The sequence below is a fragment of the Rhinatrema bivittatum genome, chromosome 4, assembly GCF_901001135.1.
Source record: "Rhinatrema bivittatum chromosome 4, aRhiBiv1.1, whole genome shotgun sequence".
Taxonomy (NCBI): Eukaryota; Metazoa; Chordata; class Amphibia; order Gymnophiona; family Rhinatrematidae; genus Rhinatrema; species Rhinatrema bivittatum.
In genome coordinates, this window is record NC_042618.1 from 435138671 (window position 1) to 435159105 (window position 20435).

The following is a 20435-nucleotide window of genomic DNA, read 5'->3' on the forward strand; positions in this document are numbered from 1 at the left end:
GTTTTTCTAAAAGTACCATCCAAAACCTCACGGGTCAAAAGTGATACAGTATCAGATAAATTAAACTCTGCCTAGGCAAGGACCATAGGAAAAGTGGCATCAGATGGGCTGTTCTGTCCAAATCTAATTTAATGTGGACAAGTGTAAAGTAATGCACATAAGGAAAAATAATCCCAACTATGTGAGCACATTGGTGGGTTCTGTTTTAGGAATCACCACAAAGGAAAAGAACCTCAAAGTCCTTGTGGCTAATACCTTGAAATACTCAGCTCAGAGAGTGGTATTTATTTATTTATCTTTTCTATACAGACATTCCTGTAAAGTATACAAATCATATCGGTTTACAATGTAACTACAACATTCGCTCAGTGGCGGTACAAGGAACAGCTGTGAACAATTAACAGTAGAGTTAACAGTAGAAAACAGGTCAGAACTCATTCTAACTTATCATAAAATAAAATAAATCCTTTCATATCATCTCGGAACCAGGAGAGATGATAACTAGTGCAAACAGAAATGGGAAGTGGACTAAAGTGTCAGAACTGGTAGTGGTCAAACAAGTAAATAGAATGCTAGGAATTATTTGGAAAGGATCAGAAAACAAAACAGAGAAAGCAGAGTTGCTTACCTGTAACAGGTGTTCTCCTAGGACAGCAGGATGTTAGTCCTCACACATGGGTGACATTATCAGATGGAGCCTGGCACGGAAAACTTATGTCAAAGTTTCTGGAATTTTGACTGAGCATGCCCTAATCTACATGTCCATGCAGGGTCCCTCTTCAGTATCATAACATAGAAATACGTCAAAAACAAACAAAAATAGGAGAAACCCAACTCCGCGGGGTGATGGGCGGGTTTCGAGGGGACTAATATCCTGCTGTCCTAGGAGAACACCTGTTACAAGTAAGCAACTCTGCTTTCTCCTAGGGAAAGCAGGATAGTAGTCCTCATACATGGGTGAATCCCTAGCTACAGGCTGCTCCTCAACACAAAAGGGGACCAACAAGCACCAACCAGACACCAACAGGCATAACAACCGCAGTGCGTGGGTATAAGAGGGGGAGACAGCCTGAACCCAAACAATGGACCCTAGGCAGGGAGAGTTGGGTTCTACACCTCAAAGAGATTCCGAAGGACAGACCGGCTGAACCTACTGTCATGTCTGCCATCTCTATCCATACAGTAGTGAGACGCGAACGTGTGGAGAGACCTCCACATCACAGCCCTCAATGAGAACCGCTCGCAAGTGGGCCACCAACGTTGCCATGGCTCTAATAGAATGAGCCTTGACTTGACGCCCAAGATGCAGTCCCTGCCTAGGCATAACAGAAGGAGATTCAGTCTGCTAGCCAATTGGATAATGTCTGTTTGGCAAGGGCAACTCCCAGTCTTTTCCTATCAAAGGAAATGAAAAGTTTGGTGGACTGTGTATGGGCTTCTGTCCACTCCATATAGAAGGCTAAGGCTCTCTTGCAATCCAAACTGTGCAGGGCTCGTTCGCCTTGGTGCGAATGGGGCCTGGGAAAGAATTTTGGCAGGACAACTGACTAGTAAAAATGGAAATCCGTCACCATCTTAGGCAGGAACTTAGGGTGTGTACGCAAAACCACCCTGTCTTGAGTATAAGGTGGATAAGTCACTAAGGCCTGGAGCTCGCTGACTGCGCACTGAAGTGACTGCCACCAAAAATATGACCCTCCGGGTCAGGTATTTCAGGTTACAGGAGTGCAGCAGCTCAAAAGGAGCTTTCATCAGCTGAACTAACACTATGTTGAGGTCCCAAGACACAGCGGGAGGCTTTAGGGGAGGTTTCAACTGAAGCAGGCCCCGCATAAAACATACAGAGATGGGCATACCATCTACACCTTGGTGGTATGCGCCAACTGCACTGAGATGAACTCTAACGGAGTTGGTTTTCACGCCAGGCTCCAATAGGTGTAGAAGGTAGTAAAGCAGTTTTTGTGTGGGGCAGGAGAACAGATCTAGGGCCTTCTACTCACACCACACAGAAAACCTCCTCCACTTCAGTCTGTAGAACTTTCTAGTGGAAAGCTTTCTGGAAGCTACCAAGATCCAAGACACATTCTCAAAGATCAAGCAGATGCAGGATCAACCTCTCAATATCCAGGCTGGGAGCGACAGGTTCTGGAGGTTGGGATGCTGTATGCCCTGATCTGGCATGATGAGGTCTGGGATCATAGTCCCTCGGTCCTCGCGAAACTTCAAGAGAATCTTCATAACTAAAGGAATCGGAGGATATGTGTACTGAAGACCCCACCCCAATGTCGGGCAAAGGCGTCTGAGGCTGGATTGCCATCCGACCTGTACAAGAAGCAGAACTGAATCACCTTCCTGTTGCAGGAGGATGCGAACAAGTCCACCTCTGGGCTTCCTCAGAGGCGGAAGATCCAGTTCGCTACCCCCTGGGTCCAGAGACCATTCATGGGGGTCTTAAGGCATGACTCAGACTGCCTATCACATTTTCCATTCCAGCTAGATACATGGTCCGGAATACCATCCCATGGGACAGGGCCCAGGAACAAATCTGGACCGCTTCCCAACACAGGAGGTACAACCCTGCAACTCCCTGCTTGACTACATACCACATGGCAACTTGGTTATCTGTATCAGCATAATCTTGTTGGACAGATCGTGTACTTGACTGCCCAGAGCTCCAGGAAGTTGACTTGACATTGTGCTTCCTGAGTGGACCATTAGCCCTGGGTGCGGAGCCCCTTTACATGAACTCCCCACCCCAAGGTGGACACATCCGTGTTTAGGACAATTTGGATTGGGGGATTTGAAAGAGCCCGCCACCAGGACAAAGAGTCCAGGAGAGGCGGAGTGACTCAGATGTGAGCCCAAAGGTTGTGTATGGCCTGGCACCACTGCGACCTCAGGGTCCATTGAGCTCTGTGCATGTGTTAAGGGAGTGACATGGATGGTTGTAGCCAAGTGGCCCAACAGCCTTAATATGTGCCGAGCTGAAACCTGTTGGTGCTGTTCAATCACCGCTGCTATGGACGTCAAGGTGACCGCCCTTGATCGCAGCAGGAAGGCTTTTGCCTGAACCGTGCCTAGCAGGACTCCTATGAAATCCACTCTAGGTGATGGGCTGAGATGGGATTGCAGGTATTTGATAAACTCTAGTGGCTCCAACACCTGGATGGTCAAGCGCAAGGACCAAACGGCCCCTGCCTGGGAGGTGCTCTTGACCAGCCAATCATCCAAGTAAATGAAAACATGCACTCCCAGTTTGCGGAAGTGCACTGCCACCATGGCAAGACATTTTGTAAAGATACATGGATTGGACGCTAACCTAAACGGCAACACTTTGTACTGGAAGTGTTGTTTTCCCACCACAAATCTGAGATACTTCCAGTAACCCGGGAAGATCTTGATGTGAGTGTATGCGTCCTTTAAGTCGAGGGAGTATAGCCAGACCCCTTTATTATGCAGGAGGGGAATCAGGGTACCCAGGGAAACCATCTTGAACTTTTCTTTTTTGAGAAACCTGTTCAAGGCCGTTAGGTCTAGGATAGGACGGAGTCCCCCTGTTCTCTTTGGAATCAGGAAGTACTGAGAGTAGAATCCCTGCCCTCTTTGCCCTGGTGGGATAGGTTTGCCCGCTCTGGCCGTTAGAGCAGAGAGCTCCCGAAGTAGTACAGGGGACAATTTGGCAGGACACCCAATAGGTTTAATTGGTAACCTTGACAGACAATGGACAAGACCCTCTGATCCAAGGTTATATTGGACCACCGATCCACAAAGAAATGTAGCCTGCTCCTGACCGGGGGGGGTCCAGTGTCTCTGACACAGGTAGTTGGCTTATACTCCCTACAATCCAGTCAAAACCCCATCCCAGGATTTGGCTGGGAAGCCAGCTGGTGCTTGGGAGCTCTCTGTTTGCCTGGGACGGCCCTGTGAGCTCACCCTCTGCAAATGGGAGTGAGGTGCTAGAGGATAGTACTTCCCTCTGGTGGTAGAAAGACTTCTTCTGGCCCTGCCTTGTGGACCTCCTGGCTGAGGAGGGCGGGTCTGAAGTGCTGGTGGAGAGCTGTTGGAGGGTCTCATGGTGATCCTGCAAACAGGGCCACTGCATCCCTCACCTTATCTCCAAAGAGATTCTCTCCTGTGCATGGCAGGACAGCAAGTCTTTCCTGTAGCTCCGGTCGGAGATCCGAGGCCCGCAGTCATGCCATTCTGCGGGCACAGACTCCTGCTGCAGAGACTCTCGCTACCATCTCGAAAACATCGTAGGTTGAACGAACCTCATGTTTTCCACATTCCAGGGCATGACGCAGCAGAGATAAGAGATAAGATAAGAGATAAGAGATAAGCTGTTGCTGAGGCAGTCTCTCGGCCACATCTTGCATCTGCTTCCAGTGGGTGCGAGAGTATAGGCTCATATAGAGCTGGTAAGAGGCAATGCAGGCCATAAGCATGGCCCCTTGGAATACTTTCCTCCCAAGAACGTCCATTGCTCTATGATCTTTGCCCGGAGGCGCTGAGGCATGGGTCTGAGAACACTTGGCCTTCTTGAGAGCGGATTCAACCACTACCAATTGCGTGACAGCTGACACTTCTTGAATCCGGTAGCCTGTTTGATGAGGTAAACCCCATCTGCCTTCCTGTTAATGGGAGGTACTGTGAGGGGTTACTCCCAGATCCTCAGCAGCAACTCCTTAAAGATCTTGTGCACCAGGACTGCCATGATCTCTTTAGGGGCCTTCACGAACTGGAGGATGTCCAGCATCTTATGCCTGGCATCCTCCATCATTAACTGAAAAGGGATGGCCTCCGCCATCACCCGTACAAAGCCTGCGAAGGTGAGGTCCTCTGGAGACTTCCTCTGCTCATATAGAGGAGACTGTTCCAAAGAGAAACCCTCAGAGTCCTCTGAGGAGGATTCCTCAGTGTCATCCCCCCAGGGGCCATATGGGACCTCATCCTCACTGTAGTCTACAAAGGATGGAGCCTTAGGTGCTCAGCCTTTGTCCAGAGGCATGGGTATCGGTAGCACCGGTGCTGGCTCCAGCAAAGCTAGACGGGGGACTGCAGGCCTCAGTGACTCTGCCAGACTTTGAGGAGCTTCCTCCTTGGAGGAACTAGCAACTGGGTCGGTAACATAAGCATGTTGAGCCATTTCAGCAGTGGTTCCAGCAGAGTGAGTGCTGGCACCAACACAGTCAGTGCCCCTGGTTTGATGCCCTGCAATGCCTGGATGCCAGCTGGACCCTGCACTCCAACTGCTCCTCAAAAGTTGCTGATGCCAAAACAGACTGGAAGGCAGGAGGGGTGACCAGATCTTCCTTGGAGCCCCAAGGTGGATCTGCGACTGGCATCAGGACCAGTGGAGACCGTTGCGGACCTCCAGCATTGATGGAAGATGGGCAGTTCTCGCCACAGGGTTGCTTCGGAGACATCCCAGCAGGAGCCAGCGCCTTCTCAAGCCCAGCACCGTGCATCGAGGGCGACCAGTGCCAATGCTTCATTGGCTTCCCTCAGTGCTCAGTCTGCTCTTTCCCCAGTGCAGAGGTCAATGACAATGAACTCGACGTCCTTAACTTGGAAGAGACCAACAGGGGTCAGCCCTGGGCGCCCCTATCCACGGATGGCATCGATGGAGCAGACAACCTAAACGATCCCAATGGCTTGGTGTCCATCGGTGTAGCTCCCAGGTCCACTGGTGCCAATGCTTCGGACTTCCTTGTCCTGAAGATCTTCATTTTATTGAGCCGAGCACGATGTCCCTTTTGGATGTTGTTCGATGCCCCCAGGCAGAGGACACACACCTCATGGGGGTCTGTAATGAACATGGTCCTCAGACACTAGGGGCAGAGACTGAAACCGGATGAGGCTATGACAAATGAAAGAAAATGGAGGAAAACGAAAGACAGTGATGGCGGGTGGCCGATACTGACGAGCACTGAGGCACCGCCACCATGGAAGGGGAAATGGAAGAAAAAGAGACTTACCAAACTGCCAAAAAACCTAACTGGGGAAACTATAGGGAACCGATCAGTGAATTTACACGAAAAATCCCAAACATGACGGTGAAAAGTTTTAAGGCTATTTCCAAAAGAAAAGCCATGAGCTCACTCTCCGCAAGGTGAAAGCTCTGTGGAAAAAAAAGACTGAAGGGGGCCCTGCGTGGATGAGTGGATTAGGGCATGCTGGGCATCCTCAGTGAAAATTCCAGAAACATTGACATACGTTTTCCATGCAGGGCTCCATCCGATGATGTCACCCATGTGAGAGGACTACCATTCTGCTTGTCCTAGGAGAATATCATAGTGCCTTTATACAAATCCATGGTACAACTGGCCCTTGAGTATTGTGTGCAGTTCTGGATGCTCACCCCATCTCAGAAAAGACATAACAGACATCGAAAGGATACAGAGAAGAGTGATGAAAATGATAAACAGGATGGAAAAGTTCCTTTATGGAGAAAAGCTAAACAGATTAGGGCACTTTAGCTTAGAGAAGAGATTGAAAGGTGATATAACAGATTTATAAAATCATGAGTGGAATTACTATTTCAAACAATACAAGCAGTAGAGAACATTTTATGAAACTTGCAACTGAAGGTTTAAAACAAATCGTAGGAAGTATTTTTTTTTATTCAGTGCACAATCAAGCTATGGAATCTATTGTCAGAGGATTTGGTCAAGGCAACTAACATAATGGGGTTCAAAAAAGGATTGAGCAAGTTCCTGGAGGAAAAGTCCATAAACGCTTATTAACCAGGAAGATTTGGGAAAACCAGCTCTTATCCCTGGGAGTGAGATATAAAAAACAGATCAACTATTGGGGATCTGAAGGGTACTTGTGACCTGGACTGGCCACTGCTGGGCTTGATGGACCTTGGGCTGATGCAGCATGGCGCTTCTTATTTTCTTAACCAAATATTAATTTTCTTTATGAAGAAGTACAATTTATTGCAATCTTCAATTGACATTTCCTTATCCAGACTGAAGAGAAGCTACCTGTGTCACCTTCCATTAAGTGGAAGAAGACCAAAAGGGCCTACTCCACTGATACTTCATTAAACAAGTTTCTAATCACAAAATAATGCAATCATCCACATATTGTATACTTAGTTATTCAAGTCATTACCCCGGTGCCCGAGTTCAAAGCATTGTGATTTTTTATTTTTTATAAGAGCTGGCAAATCTCCTACACAATCTGCTACCCCTCACCCCATAAAAAAAAAAAAAGATATAGATATAGATATCTATATATAGACAGATAGATACTTAAAAAAAAAAAATCTAATCCATCTAGTCAAATCCTACCACAGCGAGATTTAATGAATGCTGATCGCCGAGTAAAGCATTTTCCTGGAATAAAAAATCTAGTTTCCCCTAGATCCTCGTCGACAAGTGCTATAATTACAAGGAGGTCCCATGATTCTAAGGAACTCATTTTCACTGCAGCAAAAGATTAAAAAAAAAAAAAAAAAAAAAAAAGAGTTGCCAGGGAAAGAAGCACCAATTGCTAACAGCGTAATCATGATCCTGAGGCAGGCAGTCAACTGACTCATCAGGACAGCTTCTTTCCTACTGAGAAAGTTTCAGCAGTCCACAGATGCAATATGACGCAGTCCCTTGTTAGAATAAAAGAAAGCTTTATTTCCCCTAACGAACACCGTGCTGGAATTATGTATGCTATAACACTTCCTCTAAATGCTTATTTTCAGTCTCTTTGTTATAAAGAGATGGATGTGAGGGGCACAAAATCTTCATGGAACAGACTGCAAAGGAAATTATTGGCATGTAAAATGAGATTTCCTTTATTTTATTATTATTTTTTTTATTATTATTAGGCTCTGCGTGTCTTTTTTTTGTTGCTTTCTAAGTCCCTTTTAGAAATGTATTTGCATGATTGCCAGGTCTTCCCTCCTGTCTCAATGGAGTGGGCATGCTGAGAAATCCATGTTTCTCCTTTCTTAGATGCTGAAAAGAGGATGAAGGTTTCAGAAGGCTAGTTCAGAACTGCAGGGAGTAGAGCGCCTTGGCAAACTACACTTATAATATAACGATGTGAAAAACTATTAAAATGTACAGCTTTACCTTCTGAAAAATATATGATTGTAATAAGATTAATCCTGTACCAATTGTGTATTTAAAAGTTCAGTTATTGCAGAAATTACATTTCGATTTGGTGCTTGGCATGTGTATTCATTTTTAATTACTTTAATGGTTCACTATTCTATTGCACTGTATCATTCAAGGCACATGTATTCTGCACGCATTATCATTTATTGCATGGTAAATACACAGTCACAATCCTTTAAAAATGCTCATGGCCTTGTGAAACAAACTAGTTTCAGGGGCCATATTTTGCAGAACTGATCCATCGAATCTGAGACCATGAACGAACCAAACTCACTGCAGCTGCTGCGGAGGTCAGGAAGCCTATGACACAGTATCTCAGTGAATAAAGCTTTTGAAGGCATTCTTCAAGCAACTGCCTGGGTCTACAGGAAACAGAATTGCCAAAAGATGGATGTCAGAGTATGGATGAGATAAAGAAGCTGGTTTCTATGTAACTCGCTAGCTTGATTGCACTGAGCAAAGCCTATGCTATAATTATTTTTTGTGCACTACAACATTGCATATGCTGGTATTTTTGTTTAGAATTTTGTTTTTAAAATATAATTTCTTAAACATACCTGAATGAGCTGTACAGCATGTTTGGAATGTTACACTTAGAAAATGATTGATACCAAAAGCAAATTACTATACAATTCATATTGTACTATTTTCTCAGAAGAATAACAGAGCCACCTTTTAGAACAACACAAGTATAAGTACAGAGAAAGCATCTGTACACTTAGAAATAATTAGGCAGAATGGATGGGTTAACGGCTCTTTTTCCGCCATCTACTATGTTGCTGGCTTTCCTTCCCCATAGACACAGAATGGGAGATAGGCCTTAGTGACCCTGGCCCTTAAGTATGTTCTGCATTACAGTATACACAGAACCAACAAAAAATGGGAAGGACAAAAGGAAGGAAGAGTAGAAGAGAACAGATAAAATGAGACATGATGACCAAGTGGAATAGGAAACCGTGAATAAGGAGAAAAAAAATAATCACTTCAGGTTGTACAGTTTTGTGTAAAATTCAAGAAAAATGAACATATGATGGCAATTATTTAAAGAAACTATGGCTACTTACCTGGGTAAGAGGGCTACTTGAAAACTGCCCATCCTGTATATGGGTAAAAAGTATGTGCTTTAGGGATAATTTTCAAAAGGAGTTACAACATTTACATGTGTAAATGCACTTTGTGTGTGCAAGTGGGCTTTTGAAAATTGCTACAATAAATGCCATTGAATTGTCAATAAGTTTTACACTTGTAAATGTACTTTAAGGAGGTCATTTAAAAGGAGTTGCAGGTGTAAATGTAACATACTATTGTAGCAATTTTAAAAAGCCATTGACCTGTGTAAAGGGCACTTACACATGAATATCCTATAGACAATTCAATATATATATATATATATATATATATATATATATATATATATATATATATATATATATATATATATATATCCATCCATATCTGACCCCACAACTCTAAGCAAATACAACATACTCCCGACGGTGAGAGACCTCGGAGTCACCCTGGACCAGGAACTGAACTTCAAACAGCATATCAAGACATTGATAAAAGAAGGATTCTACAAACTCCAAATCCTGAATAAACTCCAACCTCTACTTCATCCCCCGGACTACAGGACGGTACTGCAATCCCTCCTTTTCGCCAAAATAGACTATTGCAACGCCCTTCTTCTCGGCCTTCCCGCATCCACCCTCAAGCCCCTCCAGCTCCTACAAAATGCCGCCGCACGGTCACTAACGAATAGGAAAAAAAACAGAACACATCACACCCGCGCTCAAACAACTCCACTGGCTGCCCGTCCCGTTCAGATCTCAATACAAAACACTCATGCTCATACACAAAGCAATCCACAATGACAAAGCCAGCTGGCTACAAGGACCCCTAACCCCCTGCAACCCTACTAGAAATCTCCGCTCAACCAACACAGGCCTACTCCCCATTCCCCCCACCAAGGAAGTTCATAGAGTCTCCACCAGAGAACGCGCTGCATCCGTAGCGGGCCCTCACCTATGGAACAACCTTCCAACCGCTCTCAGAACTGACCCATCCACACCTACCTTCCGAAAGAACCTCAAGACCTGGCTCTTCCGGAAAGCTTTCGCACTAGACAAATAATTCCACCACAGTCCCCTCATCCCCCTTGTTTCCCTACCCTGCCACTGTACATAGTTAAACAAACTCTTAATAGATCCTGTAATAAGTTATGCTATCAAACATGTTATGGTAATACTATCTTGTAAAACAGTTATATGTACGTAGCCAGTTACTCAGTTAAGCTGTTACAATGTACCATGTCATTATAAGGTTCGCCTTAGACATCTTGTTATATGTAAACCGATGTGATGTGTCAAATCCAATGTCGGCATAGAAAAATAAATAAATAAATATATATCTCTGGGCACACACAAATCCACTACAGTATTTTATAATCTGCGTGAATCTGGTCCACACAGATTCTGAAAGATGTGCACATCTGCCATCCAACATACAAGTGTATATTTCAGTGCGTGCGAATATTTGCAATGCGTTGAAAGCGTGTACTTTCTCTACCTATTTTGTAAACATACATGCATATATTTTATGCCAGAAATAACGTAACTTATATGTGTAAAATCCCAATTTATATGTGGAAGTCAGCATGTTTTAAATATGCGCAAGTACTTGAAATCACCAGTTTGCCGATACCTCCACCGGTTCACCCAATCTTTTTCCAGTTCACAGAGTCCCTCCCTACTACTTCACTCTGAGCTTCTCCCACTTCACCCGGACCTTCCTCCCAAAAATAGTAGACAACAGACAAGTCTTGATATAAACTGCACTAGTTAATTAGCGGATGTAAAATTGTGTAAATGAGTTGACGAAATCCTCGTACTCGCATAAGTCTCTTATAAAATAGTAACTTGTACGTATATCTCTTAGCCCTGACCCGGAAATACCCAGACCGCTCCTTTTTTTATGCAGGTAGGTATGCATGCAAAACTGAAAATGTATGCATACTTTTGATGTTGATTAAATAGAATGTACGCAAGTACAAGCTACTTATGTAGGTATGGACTAATTTCACATGGGTAACTCCTTTGAAACTTTTCTCAGTTTTATACAGTAGCTGCACTTGTTCTTTACCATCCTATTATTCGCTTTAACAAAAAGATATTTAAGTTGACAGTTAAGTTTTGGCTTAATGTTATTCAGTCCTACTTGTAAGAATTCTGTGCTGCAAAAGATCCAGAGGGTTAGAAAGAGCCATGTGGGTTCCAAAATATGAGTGCAGTATCCGTATTATGTAATATCCGGTGGAAATTGGGAGGCAGCACCAAGGAACAATCCCAAGCTTCAAAAGACATGCTATACCTAAATCTTGCTCACGATGGATATGTTCACAATCTCATGGCAATTGTTTTCAAGCAAATCTCAATAATGCATGAGGGAGAGTTGTCTAAAACAGAACTGCTTTTCCCCTAATATAAAAAATTACACTCTCTCTCTTGGTGTCATTGTTTTTAAGTTAAGACTTTGGAAAAACTACTATTATTTGGCGACACTGGTAACTCCTCCCCCCTTCATCCAGCTAAAAGTACACGTGCTAGAGAATCCTTGGCATACTTTTTGCCAGATTGAAGGAAGGCAAGTTACCTTGATGAATTATTTACCCGAGTAAATGGCTTTGAAAATTGCCATCCACATTAATATGGTCTTTAAAAAAAACAACCTATTTTGTTCTTAAGGACTGGCCACAAATTTCAGAATGCACCATCATGGCCAGTTAGACCTGGGAACACCATGGGCCTAGGGAGAGAAGGAAGGAGGCAGGAATGATGGCTGCTGCTGCTATCCAGTGACCACCACTGTCAGTGGGCCTCAGAGGTGGTGCCCCTCTAGCCCTTGGCCACTGATTGTTCATGTAATTACTCTCTCTGGCAGCAGCGGAGATGGGGAAGAAATCAAAGACGTAAGGCTAAAAAAGGGAGAAGAAAATGAACACAACCCTCCTAACCTATTACAAGTAATCTTATCCACAAGTGATAATTGGAAGAAGTATACTGGCATATATTGGACTTCACACAATGTAACCCCCGTGTCTCACGTGTTGTAAATGTTGCCATGGAATATACGCACCATAGTCAGGTTTCCACACCTATCCTGGTGACTCCCCACATCCAATCAAGATTTCAGGATATCCAGAATGAATATGCATGAGCTATATCTATATACAATGGAGGCCCAGTGTGTGCAAATTTCTCATCCATATTCACTGAGGAAATTCTGAAAACCCAAGTAGCTGTGTGGAGTCATTAGGGCAGGTTTGGGAAGCTCTGCACTATAAAGAATACAAACCAAGGATTCTTTCAAATTTTTACCCAGTCTATGTGTCCTGGTGAAACCTCACTTGGAATACTGTGTACAATTCTGGAGACCGCACCTTCAAAAGGATATAAACAGGAGAGGCTGGTGACTAAAATGGGCAGGGGACTTCATTCTAAAGTAAATGGGGATAGACTTAAAGATCTAAACATGTATACCCTAGAGGAAAGGCAAAATAGGGGAGATATGACAGAGACATTCAAATATCCCCAAGGTTTCCTTGCACAGGTGGTGAGTCTTTTTTTAATGGACAGGAAGCTCTAGAATGAGGGGACATGAGATGAGGTTGAAAGGGAGTAGACTCAGAAGTAATCTTAGAAAATATTTGTTTACCAAGAGGGTGGTGGATTTGTGGAATAGCCTCCCAGTGGAAGTGTAGAGCCAAAACAGTACTGGGCAGGTTTTAAAGGGGTTACGCGCGGTGAGCCTATTTTGCATAGGCCCAGCGATGCACGCAAGCCCCGGGACGAGCGAATGTCCCTGGGCGGGGCATGGCCAGATGTCTCTGTAGGGTCTCTAGGCTGGGGGTTCACGCAACCTACGCCTGCCAGAGGCAAATGCAACTTGCAAAACAAAGGTACGGGGGGGGGTGGAAGGAAAGTTCCCTCAGAGGCCGGTCCAATTTCGGAGCAGCCTCGGAAGGAAGAGGGAAAGCCATTGGGGCTCCCCTAGGGCTTGGTGCGCGCAAGGTACACCCCCTTGCGCATGCCGACCTCGGATTTTATAACATGCGCGCAGCTGCGCGCACATGTTATAAAATAAGGCGTAGATTTGTGCATGCCGGGTTGCGCGCACAAATCTACACCCGCGCGTAGGTATTAAAATCTGCCCCTATCTGAATTCAAGGAAGCATGAGATAAATACAGGGATCTCTAAAGAAGAGATGGGAATTATGCTACATTAATTGGACGGATAGGCAGACTGGATAGGCTACATGGTCTTTTTCTGCTATCATGTTTCTATGTTAGTTTTTCACTAATATTACTCAGAACAGGATCCACCAGTAAAATTCCCCAAAGATAATGTAGCAATAACCATGACTTTTTCAGTGAAAAGGAAGTTTTAAACAAGAGGTCATGATATGAGGCTCAATGAAGGTAGACTCAGGAGTAACATTACAAAATACATGCTGCAAGGAAGTGAAAGTAAAGCTGGAAATCTAGTGGGATCTATGGTATTGTATCAGGAAGACAACTGGGCAGACTAGATTAGCATCATAAGGCCCGTCTAGCTTCATCATCATATTCTATGTTACCTTCAACAGATCTAATGGCCCTTGACTTCTCCACTTGGTTCCAGCTTCTTTTTGGAACAAATTTCCACATCCATTAGTTTAAAATGCTAATTATACTTGAAGTTAAACAGGTTTTTAGATTAAAAAAAAATGTTTGAATCCAAAACATTGCCAGTATGAAACGAAAGAATGCAAATATCCTGCCATCTTCCATTCTGGGACTTCTGGATGTGTGGCTCCTTTGGGACGATCCAGCTCAAAAAGATTTCTCTTACTCAGAATATAAATCATGTATACATCACAAATTGCCAAATACAGTAACAATCTGTTTTACATTCAGTTCCTTACATATTTCTTCAAAATAGAGTACTCCACCTCCCTACCACAAATCTAAGCAACAAAAAATTTCAGTTGATTTAAGAACAAAATTCACCAGCATACATGACCCCAAAGCTGGAAAAAAAAGCCCTGGAATCAGATATATGGTTCTGAGATATATTTTATCAGTAGCAATGCTGTTCCTTTTCTTTTCCGTTAATTCCCTCATTTTTTTTTCAAATAAGTCATTTTTATTGCATGATTATAGAAGGATTTATAGGATTTTTTTTTAGTTATTTTACAATGTGTTAGTTTTGTGTGTTTTATCATGTTATTATATTCATTTGATTCATTGTTCCTTGCTCTAAGCATTTTTTAGAACAGCAATTAAAAACATTAAAAGAAAAAAAAAAAAAAAGAAAGAAATTGCAAAGGGCCTGATTTACCAAAAGCTTTTTCCCCATTTTATGTCTTTAGGGACAAGCTTAGGAAATAAGGGTTTAAGTCCAATAATCTCTAGTATACCCCAAAAAGCATATTCCGTATTGCCAAATCTCTGAATTACATGCAGGATCCAGATGTTTTTATTTAAATTCTTGGATGTATTTGTATTATGTGCAAGAAATAAAAATAATGATAATGTTTACAAGAAACTTAAACAATCCTAAAGACGGAGCTTCCTGGGACTTTTTTTTTTTTTTTTAAAGTAAAATAACTTTGGTATTCTCCAGTCAGTATGAAACAGCGCTGCTTCCTGGTGTATTTGAAGGCATGGTATTCTAACAGAATGATATTGTAGTGTGAAAGAATATAAAACTGGGATACTTGCATTATCAGTATCATCATTATGATCACACATTTTCACCATCACTGTGATCTTACTGCTGGTCAGATTTACAAGCAGTCATTGTAGCTGTTAACGTGTATGGTTCGCCTTTTTGGTGGATAGGATTTTGCATTACAAGCAGAGTACTGGACTTTCTTTGCTCCTGGTGCTGGAATTCTGTTTTCATTCTTTAACATTGTGCTTTTAAACAAACTGTGTTTAACAGGATGGAAAATGGAACCGCAGGCTTACATTGTGAACTGCTTAATCATTAAAATATTTCAGTTAGAAACTGTTTATAAGAGCTAATTGTTTTCTTTTAATAGGGCCTTCTGGGCTGCGAACGGAAGGAAATGAAGGGCTTAAGCACAACTGGTTTCAAAATCAAATGTTGGAAAGATTTGTTTAAACTGTATTTGATGAAATTCACTGTTTGAAAGACATAAAAACAAACAAAAACAACCATACAATTATAACTGCTGGTTAGTAACCATATCATGTGCTTTTTTATTATTGGGATACAAGCTATTTATGTTTTTATTAGCTAACATGTTGTAATGGCGAGGTCATATAGTGCCACATGGTAAAAGTGACATCAGGATCTGCAACAGGCAACACTACTGCACTGCCACGTATAGCCCCGCATTTCCACAGTGATGTCAGAAGCCCGTTTCACTCTGGAAACCAGCACCGTATCAAAAACACAACAAAGAAGAGGAGAAGGGGCAGCTGACTTAAAACAGCCGCTATTTCCAAAATCAAACTCTCCTAGATTATTTACAGTAACATTCTGAGCAAAAGAAATCCATGGCAATCTCCCTGTAGTCTCACACACAACCACCGAAAACCTGTAAACTAACAACAATGCTGCATCTGAAGTGCACATTTAAAACTGGAGTGTTCAACTTTAATCTGTCGGGGCAGCTTTGGCATGCAAACTAATTCAGTTTCCCAATTCAAGGAAATGCATTTTCTGTTTTCAGGTTTTATTTCTTACCTGTAGTAGAGCAGCCAGCAAATATACCGCTATAAAGACAGGGGTCAGGGTGGTGTGACCACTTTTCATTAAATGGATGGTGTATAGGAAAATTAAATGTCCAGGAATCACTAAGAGGAGCAAGACTTGGGCTGATTTATTGTTTACTCCTGGAACAAAAACAAACAAAACCTACTGGCATTTGGAACCAAAACAATGCTCTGATTACCCAAAAGTAGAAAGGTATTAACGTCCCTTATTATAATTATTTGACTATTAACTTTCATGCATTGACTAAACACAGGGGCTGCATTCCCATTAACAATAATCAGATAGAATTTTATTTTTTTTGGTCATTTTCATTTAAGAACAAGGCTCCCAGACATTCTTTCAAATTCTGCCCAAGAAGGCAGCGACGCATGTGGCTGCACTTTCTGCTACATGAAGCACAGGCATGTGGATGGCTGTGGAAACCAACTGCAGAGCGAGCTGGGCAATATACATACCTGCCCCATAATAAGTCCTCCATGGGTAGTAGCAACCTTTGGCTTCTTCAGGCAGCTCCCCAGGAATGCTGTGCAAATGAAGGTGGGTAGAAATTCGGCTAGCTTGAATGGCCACTAAATTACCACCAATACCTGAAAAATAAAAGTAGGAAAAATAAATTAAATTAATGCAATACAGGACTGCTATTTCCGTTCAAAAAATATTTTTGCTGTTTTCACCAATGAACTCTTCTTAGCGAAATGTCTTTACAGCAAATGAAACAGCAGAGGTTAACCCGTAGAATTCTAAGGGGTAGATTTTAAAAGGTGGGCGCACGCATCCATATGCACGCACTTCCCGGCAGGCGCACATGGATGTGCCGATTTTATAACATGTGCGCGCCAGCGCATGCACGTTATAAAATCCGGGGGCTGCACGCACATGTGCGGGTGGCGCTCGCCGGGGGGGGGGTGGGGGGGGTGGGGGGCCTAACGGGTGAATTTTTTAATCGGCCACGGCTGTAACCCCCGTTACGCACAGAAGTGCTGACCCCATTGAAAGGGGCGAGGGGGGGGGGGAGAGGAGGGGCAGGGCTTGAGGCGGCCGGTACAGCGGCCATTTGCCACTGTGCCGGGGAAGTGTGCGCCGGCAGTAGTGTATATGTGCATCCTGACAAACCAGGCTGGCAGGGCAGATCCAGAGGAACCAGTTGGAAACAACTGGCTAACGGTACATGAGTTATTACTATCAACATTTCAACTTAAATGACTTAAGAAACACGAAATGTCTGCTGGTAGTAGAATTTGTACAATATTTGTCTCAGAGATGGGCAGTCTCCATGTATTGGGGTGCAGATTGTAGACATCCAAAGTTATAGGCAACATGGATGAACCTAAGTCAGAGATTCTGCCATATATCTATAAGGTTAGAAACAGATAGTGTAGAAATCTATTAGACTGCACCTCTCTGTACAGGGTCAGATTTGCAACAGTAACCAATCATGCTAAAGTAATTGCAGGCACTGTACTGGAAGATTTAGGGCCATAGAGTCAAAGTACGTATTCAGTTTTGCGCTGATAGCAAATCCCCAGAAGATAGGACCCAACACTCATATCTACCTTGAAGTTATAAACCTTCTAGAAGAAACCTTCCCTCCCCCAAAAACAAATATCTAATGAATATCAATTTCTCTCTCATCGATCTTGTTAGGTGATTTCTTTTACTACTAAATTTCAGTGGATCTCCTTAATAGCACCTCTTGGATGTCTCTTTCAAATCCAAGGCTGCCTGTATAAATCTTTGCATGCATGGAGGTACTTCTACTAAATATGAGTTGATCTAAAACACAGATTAAGAAAATTAGTTTGAACTAACTAAAATTATCCATAGAAAGCAGGATCATTTTATCCTCCACAGCATCTAACATGTAAAGGTATCCCAAAACACTTCAAAATCATACAGAATGTACTTCATAAGATAGATTAAAGTATTATACATGGGTATCTTTTAACAAATCATAAGATCAGTTTTTCTGAAGGAATTTAAAATCAAAACAAACCAGAAGAGACTGCCTTTTTTGTTGATTTTTCTTCCACTAACATAAAAAACGTAATTGCCCAGTATGAGTTTTGTTTCAGATAGCTTACATCCCCCAGTGTAAAGCACACAAGGAAGCAGTGATGTTTGTGCAGGATAAACACATAGGCTGCCGTTCTGTATTCACATGAAAACAAAGATCTCCTGTGCCAGAGCTGTGGGCTCTTCTGTCAGCTTAGTTTTAAAAGGAGAGAGAATTTCTGAGGTTCCATGAGAAGCAACAAATAGAATAAATAGACGGGAAAGGAGGAATCTACAGAGACCAAATACTTCAATGCCTCTTGCTTGCCTTGCAGGAATGAACTCCCTCCCCCCTCCCTCCTGCAGCCCACGATCACTAGTTCAAGTCCCAGGAACATCATCTAGCTCAGGGGCAATGCTCCTTCTAAGGAATGAGTTACTGCGAGCAAACCTTTTTGGTTACATTACCCTGTGAGCTCTTTGGGCTCAGGCAGGATGGGGTCCGCTGCGGCCCTGTCAGGCCTCCTTTCACTTCAGGCCGTGGCGCCCTGTGTGAAAATTGTTGACGGCACCCCTGCCCTGCCCCCGTCAACTGATCCCCGTGTCCTTGGGGGGCAAAGAGTAAGGAAGCCTGACTTGCAGGACAAGGGTGAAGTTCTAACATCCCCGCCCCATCAGGATGACATGGATTAGTAGAGGTGGATACATTTTATCTTTCCCCCTGACCTCAGCACTCTCCCCCACCCCTGAACTGGAAATCGCAACAAGCCAGACTATGTATGCAGTGTAGCATGACCATTTCTCATAAAACATCAAACAAAATCAAGAAATTTAAATCATGATAGTAAAACCATACTAATAAAAGAAAAAAAATATATCTCAAAACATCTGGGACCCAAACTTAAAAAAAATAAACGTTTATTTAAGTTAGCCAGATAAGACTTATTCAGTTAACTTAAATGGAATATTCAGCAATGCAGCTCTATGGCAGGTCTAACTTATCTGGTTAACTTAACTGGATTAAGTCTGAATATCGGCACTCATCTGGTTAAGATAACCAAATAAGTGGGGGCCGGGCCGGGCCGGGCCCGCCGCCCCCCCCTCCCCAATCTGCCCATTGCCTGCCCCAAGATATCTGCTGAACATACCCAGATATTCAGCGACCACCACATAGCTGAATATAAATTGTTACTTATCCAACTAAGTAGTGCTAAATATTGGCTTCCTGAGAAATAAAACATCCAGTACTTAAAAATGTTATAAAAGTTTCCCAACATACAAATACAAATTTTCAAAACAGCAGAAAAAGCACACAATACCCAATAATTAAAACTAATATGGTTTAAAAAATCTTTTGCTCTCAATACCTGGGATCTTTTGGTCTCTAGTCACCCTGAGATTATCGTGAATTGGGGGAAGTGAGGCCTCACAAATTTTTATGTTCTCTTTCACTCACACACACACTCCCTCTCTCATGTGCATGCCCTTATTCTCTCACACATATGGTCTCTCCTTCACATAAATCCACACACACACACAAAGGCTCTCACTCTCTCTCACATACATACATATGTAGATGTTCATTCTCTCACTCCTTCTCTCATACACACTCCCCTTCTCTCACATATACAGGCTCCCTCTTCCTCACACACACTGTGTATGTGAACCTATTTCTTGATTATATCACAAACAGGCTCTCAAACAGACACAAAAACTCATATGCATGCACACAGGCTATCCTTACAGCCTCATTTGCCTCTACCCCGCATGGTCCGATAGATGCTCATGTGCCTGGGTCCTGGCACCATTGACAGAGCAGCCGTTGGGGAGCTCCGGAGAAGGTTTACTTCCATTTTCTCCTGGTATTTTTTAAGATGGCGCCGGCTGTCCATTGCTCCTACCATGTGACAGAGGCCAGCCAATGGCACTTATAGCCCCTGTCACATGGTAAGGGCAAAGGACCACCGGCGCCATTTTGATTAGTGGCAGCTGATGGCCTGAGAGGGGGAGATCGCTCCCGGGACCCCCGCTGGACCACCAGGGACTTTAGGCAAGTTTGGGGGGGCGGGGGGGGGGGGGGGGGGTCAGAAGGGCAGGGGATTCTAATTAATTAAATCTGAAGGGTTGGAGTGTTCTGTTTTTTTTCAGATCGGAACAGCCGAAAAAAAATCAGCCCGAACCGCGGGAAACGAAATTTCCTGCAGCGGGCCGATAACTAAGGCCAAACCAAAAGGTTCGGACGAATCACATCTCTAATAAATATATCAACTAAATAATTTCATCCACATCTCTTTAGGGGCTACTGCTGAATCTTTAGGAAAATTTATAAAATGAAGATTCTTCCCTCGCATTTGATTTTCTATATGTTCCAACCTAGAGGAGAACCATTTATTTTCCTTTATAATATTTTGTTGTAAATCAGTACAGTTCCAAGATCTTTTTTACAAGAGTCATAATTAACTTTAGTAGTAGCAACTTCAATTTCCAATGATTTCAAATGACCATCAAGATGGCTCAAATAGTTAACAGGAATAATCTGAT

At 43.2% G+C, this 20435-nt stretch overlaps 1 protein-coding gene across 5 annotated transcripts in view; it reads right to left on the reverse strand.

The window, feature by feature from the left end:
• The window catches only part of SLC41A2 (solute carrier family 41 member 2), a 160665-nt gene that overhangs the window by 41444 nt on the left and 98786 nt on the right, over positions 1 to 20435 (reverse strand). For 3 of the 5 annotated variants that reach the window (XM_029601523.1, XM_029601520.1, XM_029601521.1), the window contains 3 exons: positions 16358 to 16489; positions 15873 to 16021; positions 9185 to 9217 (listed from right to left, as the gene is read on the reverse strand). In XM_029601523.1, coding sequence (XP_029457383.1) covers positions 9185 to 9217; positions 15873 to 16021; positions 16358 to 16489 — 314 coding nt within the window. Of the gene's footprint in view, positions 1 to 8255; positions 8483 to 9184; positions 9218 to 15872; positions 16022 to 16357; positions 16490 to 20435 lie in introns of those variants that run through there. The other 2 variants (XM_029601524.1, XM_029601522.1) reach the window with 2 other exon arrangements.